General features: G+C 42.6%; 1 protein-coding gene across 1 annotated transcript; it reads left to right on the top strand.

Annotated features, from left to right (window-relative positions):
• Positions 1 to 1,191: 1,191 nt before the first annotated feature.
• On the top strand, positions 1,192 to 6,251 carry LRAT (lecithin retinol acyltransferase). Its single transcript, XM_064712251.1, has 2 exons — positions 1,192 to 1,813; positions 2,283 to 6,251. Exons 1-2 carry the CDS (start codon positions 1,271 to 1,273, stop codon positions 2,433 to 2,435), a joined length of 696 nt encoding a protein of 231 aa, XP_064568321.1. The 5' UTR covers positions 1,192 to 1,270; the 3' UTR covers positions 2,436 to 6,251.
• Positions 6,252 to 15,661: the final 9,410 nt, after the last annotated feature.

The raw sequence follows: 15,661 nt of genomic DNA, 5'->3' as shown, positions 1-15,661 counted from the left end.
TTTTGCTGGTGTGACCAAAGGGCTTGTACATCTCTGGGGTGGTCTAGAGGTCTCGTTCGTGTTCCATAGAGTTTGAAGTGACTGAGGAGAGAAAAATAACCTACTGTTTCAACGCGGTTTGCCTGTGGAGAGCTGCCAAGCTGTTACACACCATCGCTCCTCTTCCCGCTTCCCCGTTTCGTATTTGGCATCCTGAGGTTGCAGTGTTTGCCCGAGTTTAAAGGAAGGTGCTCCGCCAAACTTCTCCAGCATTCTTACACACATATTCTCTTTCCCCCTCCCTCCACCCGTTCCGCGTTTCTCAGAGGCGAAAGCTCCCCCCTGCAGCCGGAGCGGCTGCGGCACGAACAAAGATCCATGGCAGCGGGCCGGGCCGCGGCGGCGGGGACTCGGTGAAAGGCTGCAGCCACGGCCGCCTCCCCTGCCACTCTCCGCGCCTGTCATCTTCCAGGTAAAATGAATGTCTGTCCCATCCATCATCCCGCCATCCCCGAGGGGGCGGGAACCTGCTTGGTTACTGAAACTTCCGAGCCCCGCTCGGGCGGCATTGTTGACCTGACAGGGCTGCTCTTTTGTGCGCTCCGTTGCCAGGATTTACCCATTTACATAATGGATTAGCATGAAACTGAACGCACGGGAATGCCGCTCCGCCGTTTCCCACTCCTTCTTAGCTGGCGGACCTTTGGGGCGAGTTCATTTATAAATGTGACTTGCCGCTATCCTCGGAGACCTGTTTCCTTTCAGACAAGGCAGACGCTCCCTCCCCCGTCCCGCCGTCGTGCGAGCACCGTGGCCGCCCTCCCGGCCCCCCCGATCCGATCCGGGCCGCTTGTCCCCCGCGACGGCCGGGACAGGCACCCGGAGCCCCTCAGGTCCCGCCGGCGGGGTGCACGGAGCGGCTGTGGTCCCGGGAGCCCCTCGCTGCTCTCCCCGGAGCGGGTGAAGGGCTTTACCCGCACTTTTCCGTGCACTTCTACCTGGGCAGCGCGGGCCGTAGACGGGGCGGAGCTGCGGGTGGCTCCAGGCTGCGGGCACCGCGCCATCCCCAGGGCCGAGCCGCCGCCGTGGCCGGACCGAGGGACGCCGGGCCGGCTGAGGGTGCCCGCCGCGCCCCCCAGTGAAGCCCGGCCGATCCTCGGGGCGGGCGCTCCCCACACGCCCCTCTCCCGGTGGGCCGGCCCGGGTGCCCGCCCCGCCCCGCCGGTAGCCTAGAAAAGCGGTGCCGGGGGCCAGGAGCTGCTCGGAGGCACCGAGGGTTTCCCCGCCGACCATGAAGAACCCGGTGCCACAAGCGGCCTCGCTGCTGCTGGAGAAGCTGATGCTCCTTGTCCACATCCGTCCATTGCCCGCGGGCTCCGGCGGGGAAACGCCACCGCCTGTACCCGGCTACTACGACACCAGCTGCTTCAAGCGAGGAGACCTGCTGGAGGTGCCCCGCACCCTCTTCATCCACTTCGGCATTTACCTGGGCGAGAACCGCGTCGCCCACTTGATGCCCGACATCCTGCCCTCTATCACCGGCGACCGTCGGCAGATCCAGCAGGTGGTGACCAACAAGCGGCTTATCCTGGGCGTCATCGCCAGGACGGCCAGCGTCCGGGTGGACACGGTGGAGGACTTCGCCTACGGCGGCAGCATCCTGGTCAACCACATGGACCGGCTCTTCGAGGACCAGGTGCTGGGCAGCGAGGAGGCGGCCCGCCGGGCGGAGAAGCTGGTGGGCGCCACGGCCTACAGCCTGCTCTGGAACAACTGCGAGCACTTCGTCACCTACTGCCGATACGGAGCCCCCGTCAGCTTCCAGACCGACAAGGTACGGCCCGGCCAGCGGCGGCGCTGCCCTTCCCCAGGCGGCCCCGCTCCCCGCAGCCGGCCCGGCCGCGGCCGCGGGCCCCGGGCGGGGGTGCCGGTCCCGCCCGCCGGCCCGGCCGCCGCTGATGCCGCTCTGCCCGCAGCGGGCAGTGCCGCCGGCGCCGAGCTGCTCGGGACGGCGGCGAGCCTGGCCTCAGCTGGCTTCAAGCGGCGAGGAAAGCGAAGCTGAATTAGTAGAACAATTAATACGCTTCTAAAATGCTCTGAAGCTACAGGTTCTAGCCGGAGCCACAGGCAGTACCGGGGCTGATGCTGGGGGTGATGCGGTGCCAGTCCAGCTCTTCCCCTCCCTCCGGGGAACCTGTGTGAGAGCGAGGCTGCTCTGTCCCAAGAGAGTGGGCATCGACAGCTCTGCAGCCAAAGCTTTCCTCTTTCAATCTCATCTTTTGCCCTTTTTTTTTTTCCCCCAGTTCTGTGAGACCGTGAAGATGATTATTCGGGACCAGAGGAGCGTCCTCGCGTCGGTGCTTGTGGGACTAGCGTCAATAGTCTGCCTAGGTGTGGCACCCTCCACCACACTCCCCACCATCTTCATTCCCTTCTTTCTGTGGATGGCTGGCTAACAGCCTTCCTGGAGTCTTCCATCCAGCGTCTGTAAATAGGATGTATACTACTGTATTTATGAAAGCACACATTACTCACTGGCATCATGTAAAGTTTCTTAACTTTGTGCACCATTTTAAAATACAACTTTGTCTAGAACATGGTGCATAAGGCATAGCTTACTGTGTAAGCCAAATAACAGATTTCCTGAAAATCTTGGTACATTTTAACACACCTTTAAATCATGGAAAAAGTAGGGTTGCGATGCAGTTCTGCTCCTTATCATTAGCCAAAAATGATTCTAATAACATCCTTCATGTTCTTCAGTTGTTTAGCTGCATACCTGGGTGCCATAACTATTAATAAAAATGGATGATGGAGTTCCACAAAATTATGGAAATGGAGAACAAACTGCTTACCTCTTCCTTTTATAGATATAGTGTATATTCAGAAATTACTGTCTCCATTCCTAAAATGCTCCTTGGTGGAAATGCAAGTAAATTGACTCTTTACTGAGAGCAAAGAAGAAAAACCAACCCTGAGCTGGGTGCTGCAGGAGCACATTTGGCCAGACCAGTTAGTTTCCCTTTGGGGAAATGTTCAGAAATCTGTCATTTGCATTAATTGTGTAAACACTTGCTACCTTATTGAGCAACTTTTTAATTGGGTTAGTGATAAGGAAAGAGGGCAATTCCTCACCAGTTTCCCTGCCAGTGATAGTGGCTAATATAAATGGCTACTGAGGGATTTAGGAGCTATAGGAAGAAATTTGCTTGCTTTATGTCAGCTAGTGATGTACAGATGTTGGGACATTTCCAGCAGGCACCAATTTAGTTCCGATCTTGCCTCAGCAGTGGAACCTGTGTAGGTGCTGTAAAGTATCAGGGATCATTTGGAGCAGTTTCTATGGTGGCTGTATTGTCATTTTGGATATTGCCTTAAAACACTTTCTCAGTGAAAGACAACATGTCTTCCTGTACTCATCTCTTGTAAGTATTCACTTTCAAGGCAGTAGCTGGTGCTAGAAACATTTCATCTTCAATGCTGAGGCCTTTCAGTTTATCAAGAATGTGTAAAGTTGGATTTGAAATCGAGTTCATGTAGGCAACTATTTAAATGCTAAAAGCCTTTGCTACTTTTTTTTTCTTAGCAAGGTCTTTTATGTATGCAGAGAAATTGTTCAGCTCCTGGAATGCCTTGTGTGCATACGTGTGCTTACTTGTTCACATGCTGTGCTTGCCTTCCTTCCTAGTTAAAGGGCAATATGATGGTGTCTTCACTAAAGACTCAACCCCAGATTTACTTCTAATGGTGTGCAGTGTCCTGCCATCACCTGTGTTGCTGAAATGGCCACTTGCCCATTTTTAGAGGGACTCCTTTTAACTGTGCTATAAACCCACTCCTCCTTCCCCCAGACCTTGCAGATGCTTGAAGGTTGGATTTTTAGAACTGAGAGTGTACTTAGCTACTCTCTAATCATCATCTTCTGGCTGCTCCACCAGCATTCTCGACAAAGAATGTAAAGACTGGGGTGAAATTCCAGCTCATAGGAAAGAGCAGCATGACTCCTGCTGCCATCAAATAGGGGATTTCAGCCCAGCTTTCATATGTTCAGTCAGCAGCCCAGCTCCGAGCAGCTGGATATCAATTACTGCTGGATCCTTGTAAACAACTTCTATTCTGCTTTGAAAGATTGCAATGCTCAGTGTAACTGTTTCTGGTAAACTTTTGAAATTAAGGTGTTTTTTAATTAACATGAGTTACTTTTTCATAGCACATGCATTAGTAATATTTACATAAACCCCAATGTGGTTTTTTTACTTGCTGTGAATAAGGCATGAGCTGTAGTCATAACTGTAATTATATAAATTTTATTCATTTAAAAATGTCTACTGACCTCTTGAAATTGAGTATAATGCTGTAGCATTACTCTAAGGTATCCCAGTAGGGCACTGAACAAGCCATTAACATGCAGTTACATGGTGTCTGATTACAGGTGGGCTTTTCTTTTACCTTTTATTTAATTGAGATTTATAAGAATTCCAGTAATTCTTACAATCCACATATACAATAAACAACAGGGTCATGACCAGTAACCGAATCACAGCATGGGACTCTTGGAAGGCAGAGAAATGTTCCTGCTCTAGCTTCGGTATCAAAGGACCTGTCCTCCTGCACTGCTAACACTGTGGAGAAAAATGCATCCAGATTGACTAAACTGGGATTTTCATAGGTGTCTACAAAAGAAATGAAAGCAGTTCCTTGCAGGCTTTCACATGTTTTAGTAGAGAATTTTCCTTCAGCATATAAAGTTTTAAACTTATGAAACGGTCTAGAATGTCTTGCTGCATCCTTTCATCAAAGACAAGTAATAATGGCATAGGAGCAGAAATTCAGCTGCATGTTTAGGCATCTTTCCTACCAACTGTAGCTCTAGCAAAGATCTGGAAATTTTGTTAAAGTCAGGCATGAGTCAAATCAGTCACACTCTGAGGAGAAAAACAAGACTAACAGGCATGAATTTTCGTGTTCAGCTCAGCGGGTGGTGTTTGTGCTCTGAAATATTTTGGTAAATGTCAGTGTCAACTTTTTTTTCTGTAATTACTTGAGTAAAAATAAGCACTAGCTGGAGCATTACATTTCAGACTTGAGCTCAACTGTGATGCCATTGAAATGAAGGAGCTAGTTATAATAAGAAAAACACAGAAAACTGTGGAGCAGTTCAGCTGTTGGGGAAATGTGTGTGCTTAGAAGTGAAATTGTTCATCGGTAACTGTAAGTGATGGTGATGGGGAGTGTAAATCCAGAGCCACAGCTCATTATAGTCGAGACTGTTTTGAAAAGCTGTGTGGTTAAACCAGAATATGTAATGAAGGAGTGTAAGGAGTGAAGGAGTATTTCTGTGCCACTGGAAAAGGCAAGTAGTGAAGACATCAGGGTTAAAGGATAGATGTTTCACTTCAGGCTTTCCAAGGAAAACAAAAATAAAATGAGTAAGGTTCAAAATGTTTTTAGAAAATCCTTGTTTAAAAGAAATAAACGAAAAAGGTAAGTTACTAAATGAAGACATTAGAACATTATGCTTTCTGGTTTTCTGTTACATTTATTTTAGTTTGGAACATAAATGATTACTCATTTTGTGGTGAACAGTCATCTGCTGCTTGATTTCACTCTGCATTCTCCTGTGCTGAAGGAGAATGCTACATATAAATACTGTTGAGGCTTTTAATGAAAACAAAATCATAGTAATACTTGTTAAAGGCTGAGGGGGTAGGGAAGAGGGAATTAAACTTGTGTGTGACTTGACATGGTCCAGACAAGTTTTAGAATGCAAAATGCAGCAACAAGAAACATCAGAACTGTGATCTCTAGAAATTATATGGTGCTGTATTACTTGTTGCATGTTCTCACATTAAATAAAGCATCACACACCACTGGATGATACAGAACTATGTTAGACAGTCATTAGTTAGCATCTCCTTTATCCACTGAAATTAAAGTTCTCGGGTGACTCGGAGCATTTACTCATTATGCTTTGTAATAGCTTTGGACTTGATTCACCTGAGTACTTAACTGTCATGAATGAGCTTTCCAATGAGAAGTGAAGATAGAAACACTTAGTAGTTTTGAAGCTCTTTGCTGTAGTGCATTCCAGTTTCTTGTCAGCCTTACAAAAATCTTTCAGAGCATTGTGCTGGTAGAATAAACAATCTCCTCTCCTGCAGGAATGGAACACTAAAAGTATTTGAAAGCTTTTAAAGGCATAATTTCTTAAAAAAAATATTCTGGTGTGTTGTGCGATGTAGCTTCAGCTTGGAAGTCAAGAAAACATTTAGGATATGGTCCTGAATTGAGAGACTCTGGGAGAAGGGGGGCAAGTTGGGAAACCTTTAGGAGGCTTAAGTCAGAATTACATTGATTCCAGTGCCACAGTTCTGTCCGTCACAAAACTGGGGATTTGGAGTTACTGTTTCTGTATCTCACAGGGTAGAAAACTTTCTGTTAGACTTTCTGTAGTGTTTTTAAGTTTTCCCTTTAAATAAGAGAACTTTGTTTAGCTGTGTAGCTTTTGTTTCAGAAGTTGCCTCTTCTGTATTGTGTGTCTGTAAACTGCAAAACTGTTGGTGACTGCTCTGTGCTAGTGTGATTCGGAGCAAATCAGCTGCACAGTCCCCTACAACTATATCACAACACCTACAGCTTGGTGCCTGGTCTGATCAGAGCAGTGGGAATGTGACAGGCAGATAATGCAGGTTTATTTTACTTGCAAGGGCAGGGCATTTTAAGTGTGGTGAATGCAGAAGCGCGTGCCTGAAGACTCAGATGCAGGGCACATTGTTGTCTCTGCCTTCCTGTGCCCAGCTGGAGTTTAGAAGGTTTGCATGGGGGTTGCATGGTAGAACAGAGATTAAAAGGATTAACTTACCTTGCCTTAAAATGGGGTGGCTACCCTTCACTTTTTTAAATTTTTGGTCTCATCGTTAGAACAGTGATTACTGATTTTTTTTTTCTTTTTAAAATCAACTCAGGCAACCCCTGTGACTTTGAGTTAGAAGGGCAAAATGGTTCTTTGTCCACTCTGTGTTGGAACAGGCTCCTGTGGGATCTCCAAAGGAGGGTGTCACTTCTCTATTGGCCCCCGTGATGTTCAGAATGGGAAACAGATCTCTAGATGCAGTCAGAAACTGCTAAGCCTGGGACGTTTCTGGAAGTCAATCATAACATTTTCAGGTAAAAATAAGGGAGAGACTATTATGTTAGATCAGAGGTCTGCTTCTTTACTGCGCTGTTGTTTTCATTGTAACAAATCCTCTTAATTAAAGCAGATAACCTGCTGTACCTCCCAAACTATTGGCTACAGTGCCTCTTTTTAAACTATTTCCTATTTCTATAACCATGAAAATAATAATCTCTGATTTCTGGCTGCTTCCAGGACTTGGTTGATATTTGCATAAAGTTGTAGGTTTTTTTGCATTGGACATACCTAATAAATAAAATGCATGGTTCCTCCCCACAAGGCATCTTCTGTGCTTGTGAAACCAGAGCTCTGTGAGGCTAAGAAGGCATACTATAGTATGGAATTAAGAATACATTCAAATGAAAGGTAATGCTCTGCTTAACTTGCCAAGCCACCTTCTGCTTGTGCATAGGCTGAGATTTGCACCCCTGTTCCCTGTAGTTTTGCAGAAAGTACCTGCACAATGCCATTTAGTACTGCACATAAACAGAGGGAGGGGTGGGTCTGCTACTACTACATGGAAGGAAAAAATTAATAATTAGTTCTAATCAAAAATGAAGAAATGTGGGTGTGAAGATAATGAGGAGTTTCCCAGACTCCTGCTGGAAATATTAGGGTTAGATATTAAACAGAGTAACTTGCTATTTGTATTTGCAGACTGGATTGTAGGTAGCTCCAAGTAAATATTAAGGAGAAGGGAGGCACCTGGTTTCAACCGCTTTATTTAGTGTCTAAATGACATGATAATGCACTGTGTACGTAGCCTGGAGCCAAGGATGACTTGGTTGCCTCCAGAACCAGAAACAGCATGGCTGTGAAAAAAGGAACAGTGCATTTAGCCCTAGGGGGAGGGAACTGTTCAGTACAGCACCATCTATCCCAGCTCTGTCTCTTTTGGAGCCTGAGCAGAGAACATTTCATGACCCTGTCCTGCATTGCAGTCATACCTGCTCATCTGAAGCAAGAGATCTGAATCATGCAGATACACTTCAGACTGTTTCAATTCCATCCCAAGCCTCATTTTATTCCTGGGTGAGTTACACAGGTTGCAGCTCTGACAACATCTCAGGAGTCCCTTTCAAAGTATTTCAAATTTTGGAAGAGGAGCCTGAAGGTCTCACATAGGGCTGCAGATCATCTCAGACTGTCGAGTGTGGAAGGTTGCAATGGCCTGAAGTATACATGAAAATGTAGCCTGTGATATCCACAGTCATGTTACTACAACCCATCTTTTCATCAACCTTGGGATGAAAACAAACCTCAGCTCCTCTGGAAATCCAAATGTGTAATAAACTAGGACATGACCTTGACAAATAGGTAAAAATAACATTTCTTCATCCAGTACCTCAGTCATTTATCAGGGATGACTGCATGGTAAAGACAGCTGTTTGTATTCTTTTAGTTACTACTCTCAGTTTCTGGCAGCACGAATGTTTGGTTGCACTGTATGCAAGAAAGAGCCATTCCAGTGTACAAGAAACTATTTTAGAATGACAACTTCATCATGTATTGACAGACAGGGTGTAGACACGGTATAATGTCTTTTCAAAAACTTGCCTGGAGAAAGCAGTAATTCTGCTTGGCTGATAAACTGAAATTCCAGCAAGGAACAGAGCATTTCTATTTCTGATGTCTTTGAGCAATTCCAGTAACTAAGACTGTTAAAGCATTGAGAACTGCACAGGCAGTAGAGCTGGTGCATAGTCATGAAATGTATTTCAAAATTATAATGAGGTTTTTATGACTTGCAAAGAGATTTTTACTAGCAAGCTGAAAATATCCACCCAAACCAGTTATAGAAGTTACTTTCCCTCAGTAATTTTCTAGTTTGCATTTTTCATTTTGTGGAATGTTTGCATTGAAAGTTCTCTAACAGACAGTACTTAATGCTGCAATTAAATACAAATCTGTGCTTGCAACAGTCTGTTCTTATGGGAAAGACAGTGGAGTTGTGACATTAATTGTGAGCTCAGTATATATATATATATATATATATATATATATATATATATATGGGATGTGAACAAGATATCTATTTATACAAAAATATTTGACCCTAATTAAAAAAAATCATGAGAGAAATTCCTTAAGAAAAGTTGCATTATTAGGACTGCACAGTTAAAAGTTATAGCATTACATTTATAATTAAGTAGGACTACAGGCTTACTACAACAGCATCACTGGGTTATGTTTCCTCCAGCTAAAACCAATAGGAGCTTTGTTACTGTCTTCATAGAGAGCAAAATTAAATATGAAATATTGCCACCAATTCCCTAACTTCTTCAAAATCTGTGAAAATTTAATACTGGTGGTCAGAAATGAACCCCTAGTAATAATGAACTTTACACAGAATTATGATTTGAAGAATTATACACATCAAAAACTTTGCAGCTTTGTTTTTTTTCTTTGTAGTTTTTCACATCTTTACAGGCAGCTGTCTACAGATGGTTTTGCACTGCCACCATTATTTCTACCAAATGTTCTGTTGGTCTAGGCAATGCTCCCTTCATGTGGCTTCTGAGATTTTTTTCTGTGAGCAAACCTACTCCCATTATTATTTAGGAAAACTGGACTTTCAATCCAAAGCTGCAGCAAGACAAGCAGACACTGTTAATAACTTTGCTACCTTTGAGCACCTCGAGCTTATAGATGAGGACCAGATTTTTACCCTCAGAAGAAACTGGGAATGATCTTGGCAACATGTGGAAGTCAGTTCAGCAAAGTATCATTCTCCACGGACGAGTAACAGTGAACACTTGAGGACAGGGTACAGGTACAGATGGATTCTTGATATTTTCTCAGAGGTTTACAATTTGCAAACTTCCAGCTTTAGAGCTTTCATTCATTTCATCACGTTTAATACACTTACCCTGTGTGAATGTACCTTACTTCATTTTTATTTTATCAGCCTGACCTTTGAAAGGCTCTATGGCAAGGCAAATTATGATATATGAAAAAGCACTTTTTAAAAAATTTGTTGTCCCTCCCCTTCTTGTACTACAGGGAACAATAAATAATCATTTGCAGTACATTTTTCCACTTACAGTCTTACAGCTCAGATATTCCTGATGTGAAAATCAGAGTTTTTGCTGTTTCCACAAAGTTGTACTTTGGGAAACAGCTCATTTGGCACCATCTTTCTAGTACCATGGCTGCCCTCCAAAATTTACTCCCCATTACACTTCTTAGTCCAACAGTATCATCCTGGATCTTTAGAGTTGAACACACACATCCTTCAGTCATTACTTGGAATTTACTCATCTGTTCTAAAGTACCTTTTATTGTATTTTAAGTTTAGAACTAATGGGAGGCTCTGTTCTTTTTAAAAAAGAACTAGCCTACTTTGAAAACTGCTCTATCACTTTTGTGTTGAATATTGCTACAACCTTTTTTTTTCCTATAGCCTAATTCCTCAAAAGACCTTTTCTTTACCTTTCAGTTCCATCTCTGTCAAATGCCTAGCTTTTAATATATTTTAACAAAGGTTTTTTTAAAAATTGTTATTATTAGCTTTTATGTTAGTGAGGTGATCCTCTGAATCTATTTTCCCCAGGGTCCTTGGGGTTTTCTACATAATTAGCTTGTGTTCTTTGTCTGGATATGAGACAGATTTTTTGAAGCATGGCACTTGTAGTATTATTAGAGAGTGTCCAAAGAAGGGCCAGGAAGATGGTGAAGGATCTGGAGGGGAAGTCATATAAGGAGCGGCTGAGGTCACTTAGGCTGGCCTAAAGAAGAGACTGAGGGGAGATCTCACTGTGATCTACAGCTTCATTGTGAGTGGACAAGGTGGGGCAGGCACTGATCTCTCCTCTGTGGTGACCAGTGACGGGACCTGAGGGAATGGCCTGAAGCTGTGTCAGGGGAGGTTTGGGTTGGGCATTGGGAAAAGGTTCTTCACCAGAGGGTGGTTGGGCACTGGAACAGCTCCCCAGGGAAGTGGTCACAGCACCAAACCTGGCAGAGTTCAAGAGGTGTTTGGATGATGCTCTCAGGCCCATGGTGTGACTCTTGGGGTATCCTGTGCAGGGCCAGGAGTTGGCATCAATGATCCTTGTGGGTCCCTTCCAACTCAGGATTCTCTGTGATTCTATGAAATCTTTGCCTTTGCTTGCCCCAGCTCATTGCCTTGCCTGCCTTTGCCGGGCCAGAGGTGCAGCGAGGCAGGCAGCGTCTCCCCAGCGTCCAGTGTGGAGACGAGCGTCGAAAAATGGCAAATTGATCACCACCAAGTTGAAGAGGTGTGAAGAGAGTCGCAGCATCTCCCGGCTGCCAGGGAAAGAGGAGTGGAGCTCCTCCAAAAGGACAACTGCCGCGGCTGACCAAGCGCCTTTTGAGATAACACACTCCCACCTAGTGGCTCTCTTAGGAATCAGGAAAATGCACCGTCTCCAGCAAATTGAGAAGTTAACTGCGGAACCCGCATTTAAAGAACGAGTAACAGAGATATTTACTAAGTCGGTATAACTTCTCAGTAGGTCTAGGAACGTTGGTTTTGAATTCCTATTTCACTGGTGTACCATCTAACCAGAAATCAGGAAGGAACAGTTAAGTTGCATAACACTGATTTTATAGTAAGTACTATAGTTATTACTATAGTATATAATAGCCCACGATGTAGTTAGTTATTCTTAGGGTTTTTCACAGCAGTTTTGGTTGAGTCACTAGGTTTTGTAGGACAGGCAATAGCTAGATACAGAAAAGCATTTAAAAATCATTCTGTTAGCTCTACTTAATACCATAAGAAACCTTAAAGAGAAATGGTGGTATTCTGTGTGTGTGTAGGAGACAAATATATAAAAATGTGTATATATATAAATGAAAGAAACACCCAAAATGACAGCTAACATTGCTTCAGGCTTTCTTAATTGTGTCTCCAAGCAGACCACTGTATCTCTAACAAAGAAAATTACACAGAAGCACTGTAAGTTGTTCAACTACAATTGGTATTGGCAATCCAGAGTTTCCTGACTTAAAAACTACCTAGCAGCTCACAGCAGCTGGACTGCAAATTTAGAAAATGTGAATTGGATATATCAATGCCTTTTAGGATTCTCAGTATAAGCAGGAATTCAAAGCCAAGTATGAGCAACCTAAAGAAACGCTGAACTCTTCCCACTTTTCAAATTAGTCAAGAGATATTTTAAATATTTAAATTTAGGAAAAGTACAATGAAATCTTGTTGTCCACTGTTGCACTCAATGTAATTTATTTCCATAATTATTTAGTATTCAAAAGCTAATGTGATATAAAAGTCTTCAGACTCCCTGATAAACTTCCACCTAATGTCTAGGTTAGATCCAGTATGACCAAAGACTTTACAGTTTAACACCTATTTAATTTCAGTGATGAGATGTGCTCTAAGATTTTCACAGAAACTGCCATGAATTCAAGTATTTTTAGCAATATTTTCAGAGAAATAAAACATTGAGCAGGGAACTGTGTCTGAACTTTCCAATCCCTTCGGTGAGGACTGAGACACCAGTGGTGTGAAGAAGGAAGCCTGCTTTGTAGTTCTTTGTGTTTCACATCTTTCTCTGAAGAAAACTCTGGTTTCAAGCTTGTTGAGGCAGCAGCCATTTCCTTGACAATCCTCTTCAATTCCTCCTCCACAGAGGTGAAGAGGATATATCTTTGTTTCAGAATGCTTTTGAAACATCTGCTTAAAAAGCAGACTGGAAAGCATTCTGTGATGGTGCAACATCAAAAGACCACAGCGCTGTAGGACAGGATTTTCTGTGTCTCCCTTAGCCCTTCCCTGCTTCCTGTCCTTTCCTCACTTCACTTTCCTGACATTCACCACTTTTTCTACCAACTCTTTGTGGTTAGTTTTTCAGCAGTTCCCTTCTGCTCCTTCCCTCTCAGGCTTAGCTGTATTGCTAGAAAAGTGCCATTTTGCTCAGTGACAAAGGCATGGCTTTTGTTGTGAAGGGCCCAAGTGTTTAGAGAAAACAGAAAGCAATGGTTCTGGACATATTGAGGGGAAAAACAAGACAAGAGATTTGATACACTTTGTTAATGCACATTTTACATCACTCCACACTCAGCAATATTGGTTAAAGTTGATTTAATTCAGTTTACATCAGTGCAATTGTTGACATTTGTACTTATCAAAGTGAAGAAAGAACTTGCTCCAGGATCCATTTTTTCATCTTCATTGTATATCCTTTAACACTGCATGTTAAAATCATGTGGCATGTGTCTTGAAGTGGTTTACCAAAAAAGGAAATCTGTATTACTTTTTTTCTACAATTGATATTCTTTTCCCCCCTCCAGATGCTCATTTCAGCAATATTAGATCTTGTAATTTTATTATTAAAAAATATTCCAACTTTTTAAGGCAGAAAACTGAATGAGAACAAAACGTGTTTTTCAAGAAAAAAGACCCTTTAGGCACTAGGATGCCTTGTTAGGAGGATCCTAATAAACAAGCACTGCAGTGCTTGATAAAGTGAAACCCAAAATAAAATGGACTGATTGACTGAAATGAAGTCTTTCCAGACAGCTTACTATAATTAGATTTACAATCATATTATGTCTAGGTTTTCTACAGAGACCTTTGTCTAAACTTCAAAGGATGTCTGGTTCCTTTTCTCCTACCTACATATCAAACCTGTCAGAGTGCAGAGAAATACTACATACCCTCTTTTTCTGCTCCAGGCCATAGTAAAATTTACTCTGACAAAAAAAAAAAAATCTAATGCTTCTATTAAAGTATATTACAACAGCAGTAATAACCCACTCCAGGAATATATATGGTGGGACTTGCTAGCATTCCAATAAAATAGAAGTTAAATATCAAGGATTTCTGTGTTACAACTACCTAAAATAACTTAGAAGGAAAAGCACTGTCTGGTGCAGCGCTATAAAATAAAATGTGTAAGAAAAAGACCGCTTTCACATTTTCAAATCTAGCCAAAGGAATCTATGTCATAATCTTGGCAAGACTCTGCCCTTATTCCTCATCCATCAGATTCGTGAGGGTTTCAACTAGACATTAGTGAGGAAACAAACTCAGTGTTAAAAGGAACTGTATAAAGCTTTGGGGCAAACAGTATATTACTTGCAATAATAATATAATGGTAAATTATGCTGTAATTCTTGTACAATAATCCTACAGTAAGTTTCTGTTTATCAGGTTTGAAAGTTAAACAGCTATGTCCTAAGGTACTGATTCTATAAAGCAATAAAAAAATGCTGTGATAAATACTAAAACATGTTTTGGGCCTGGTTCTTTTTTCCCCATCCTTTCATAAAAGGAAAAGCAAGTGAATAAAACTTTCAGTTGTGTAAAATCTCTTCTGAAGACCTGATGTTATCCGATACAGTTTTTAATTTAATAAAAATATTACATTTCCCTGTAAATTATGTCTTACTAGGAAAAAGAGTTCAAATATTCAGCTCAGATTTTATTATGAGTCACAGCAAAATCCAAGAAAAATACAGGTTATAAACAGTTGTCCTTAGTAAAGCCTAATTATAGTGAACAGTCAGATCATCAAAGAAAAGCAGCTCACACCTGTGGGCAAGGGTGCACTGAGAACTCTGTTACCCAACTAGCACATGGGGAACAGAGGAAGAAAAGGATCATGAATTTCTTTCAGAAAGGGAGGGGTCTTTAGCTCCTATGTTCACCTTTGATGTTTGACAAGAGATTATAAACATGGAATACTTTTCAGTGATTTTTACATTCTCTTTTATTCATGCCATAAAGTGAAAAACCAGATTGCAAATTTGTGTGTTTTCCTTGAGGCTTTCTGCTGTACTCCAGAAATGGCTGTACATGGCAACTTATTCAGTAAGGTGTCACCTCTATGAAATACAAAGAAAATGCTGAGGAATCGTGGGTTTGGTGTTTTTCTTTTTTTTCATCTAAAAGAGATTGCCTGCATTCCGTCAGTATTTCCCACCACCAATAACAGCTGAGACACATGGAGTTTTCAGTCAGGGATTGAGCAGTCTCTAAGGTAACAGGGACACATAGCTGCAGTCAAAATGTCACAAATTTGACATTTGACTTAATATACTCCAAACTGATTCCTAAGAGAGGCTTTGTGGCTGATTTAGATGTAGGGGGAGAAAATAACCAAACAGGCACCTCAAATGAAAAGGTGGTGAAATTTAATCTTGAAGGTAATACCTTTGGTATGTTGGCCATTCAGAACTTTTAAATGGAGACATACCATATGTAAATTACACAATGAGTGTAACATGCCATTATTAATAAAAGCACAACATGCATTCTCTTTGAAAATTAAGCAAACTCGAATGACTAAATGTCAAATATGACAATGCGGCAATTCTGTGGCAGTTCAGGTTTAAAGTGAGATTGCTAAAAGCTCCAGAACATATTCATAATAAAGATGAATTTGCATGTCCTGAAGGTAAAATGTCAGGGATTCTCTGCCTTATTACTAAGTGTAGTTGAGCATGTAAACCTTAGGAAAAGGGAGGGGGAGAAGTTTTTGGTGAAAGCATATTGGTTTTTAAAGACTTTCATTTGCTAAA

Source organism: Zonotrichia leucophrys, chromosome 4, assembly GCF_028769735.1.
Source record: "Zonotrichia leucophrys gambelii isolate GWCS_2022_RI chromosome 4, RI_Zleu_2.0, whole genome shotgun sequence".
In the NCBI taxonomy this organism is placed as follows: domain Eukaryota; kingdom Metazoa; phylum Chordata; class Aves; order Passeriformes; family Passerellidae; genus Zonotrichia; species Zonotrichia leucophrys.
This window is presented reverse-complemented; position numbering and strand designations above follow the sequence as displayed.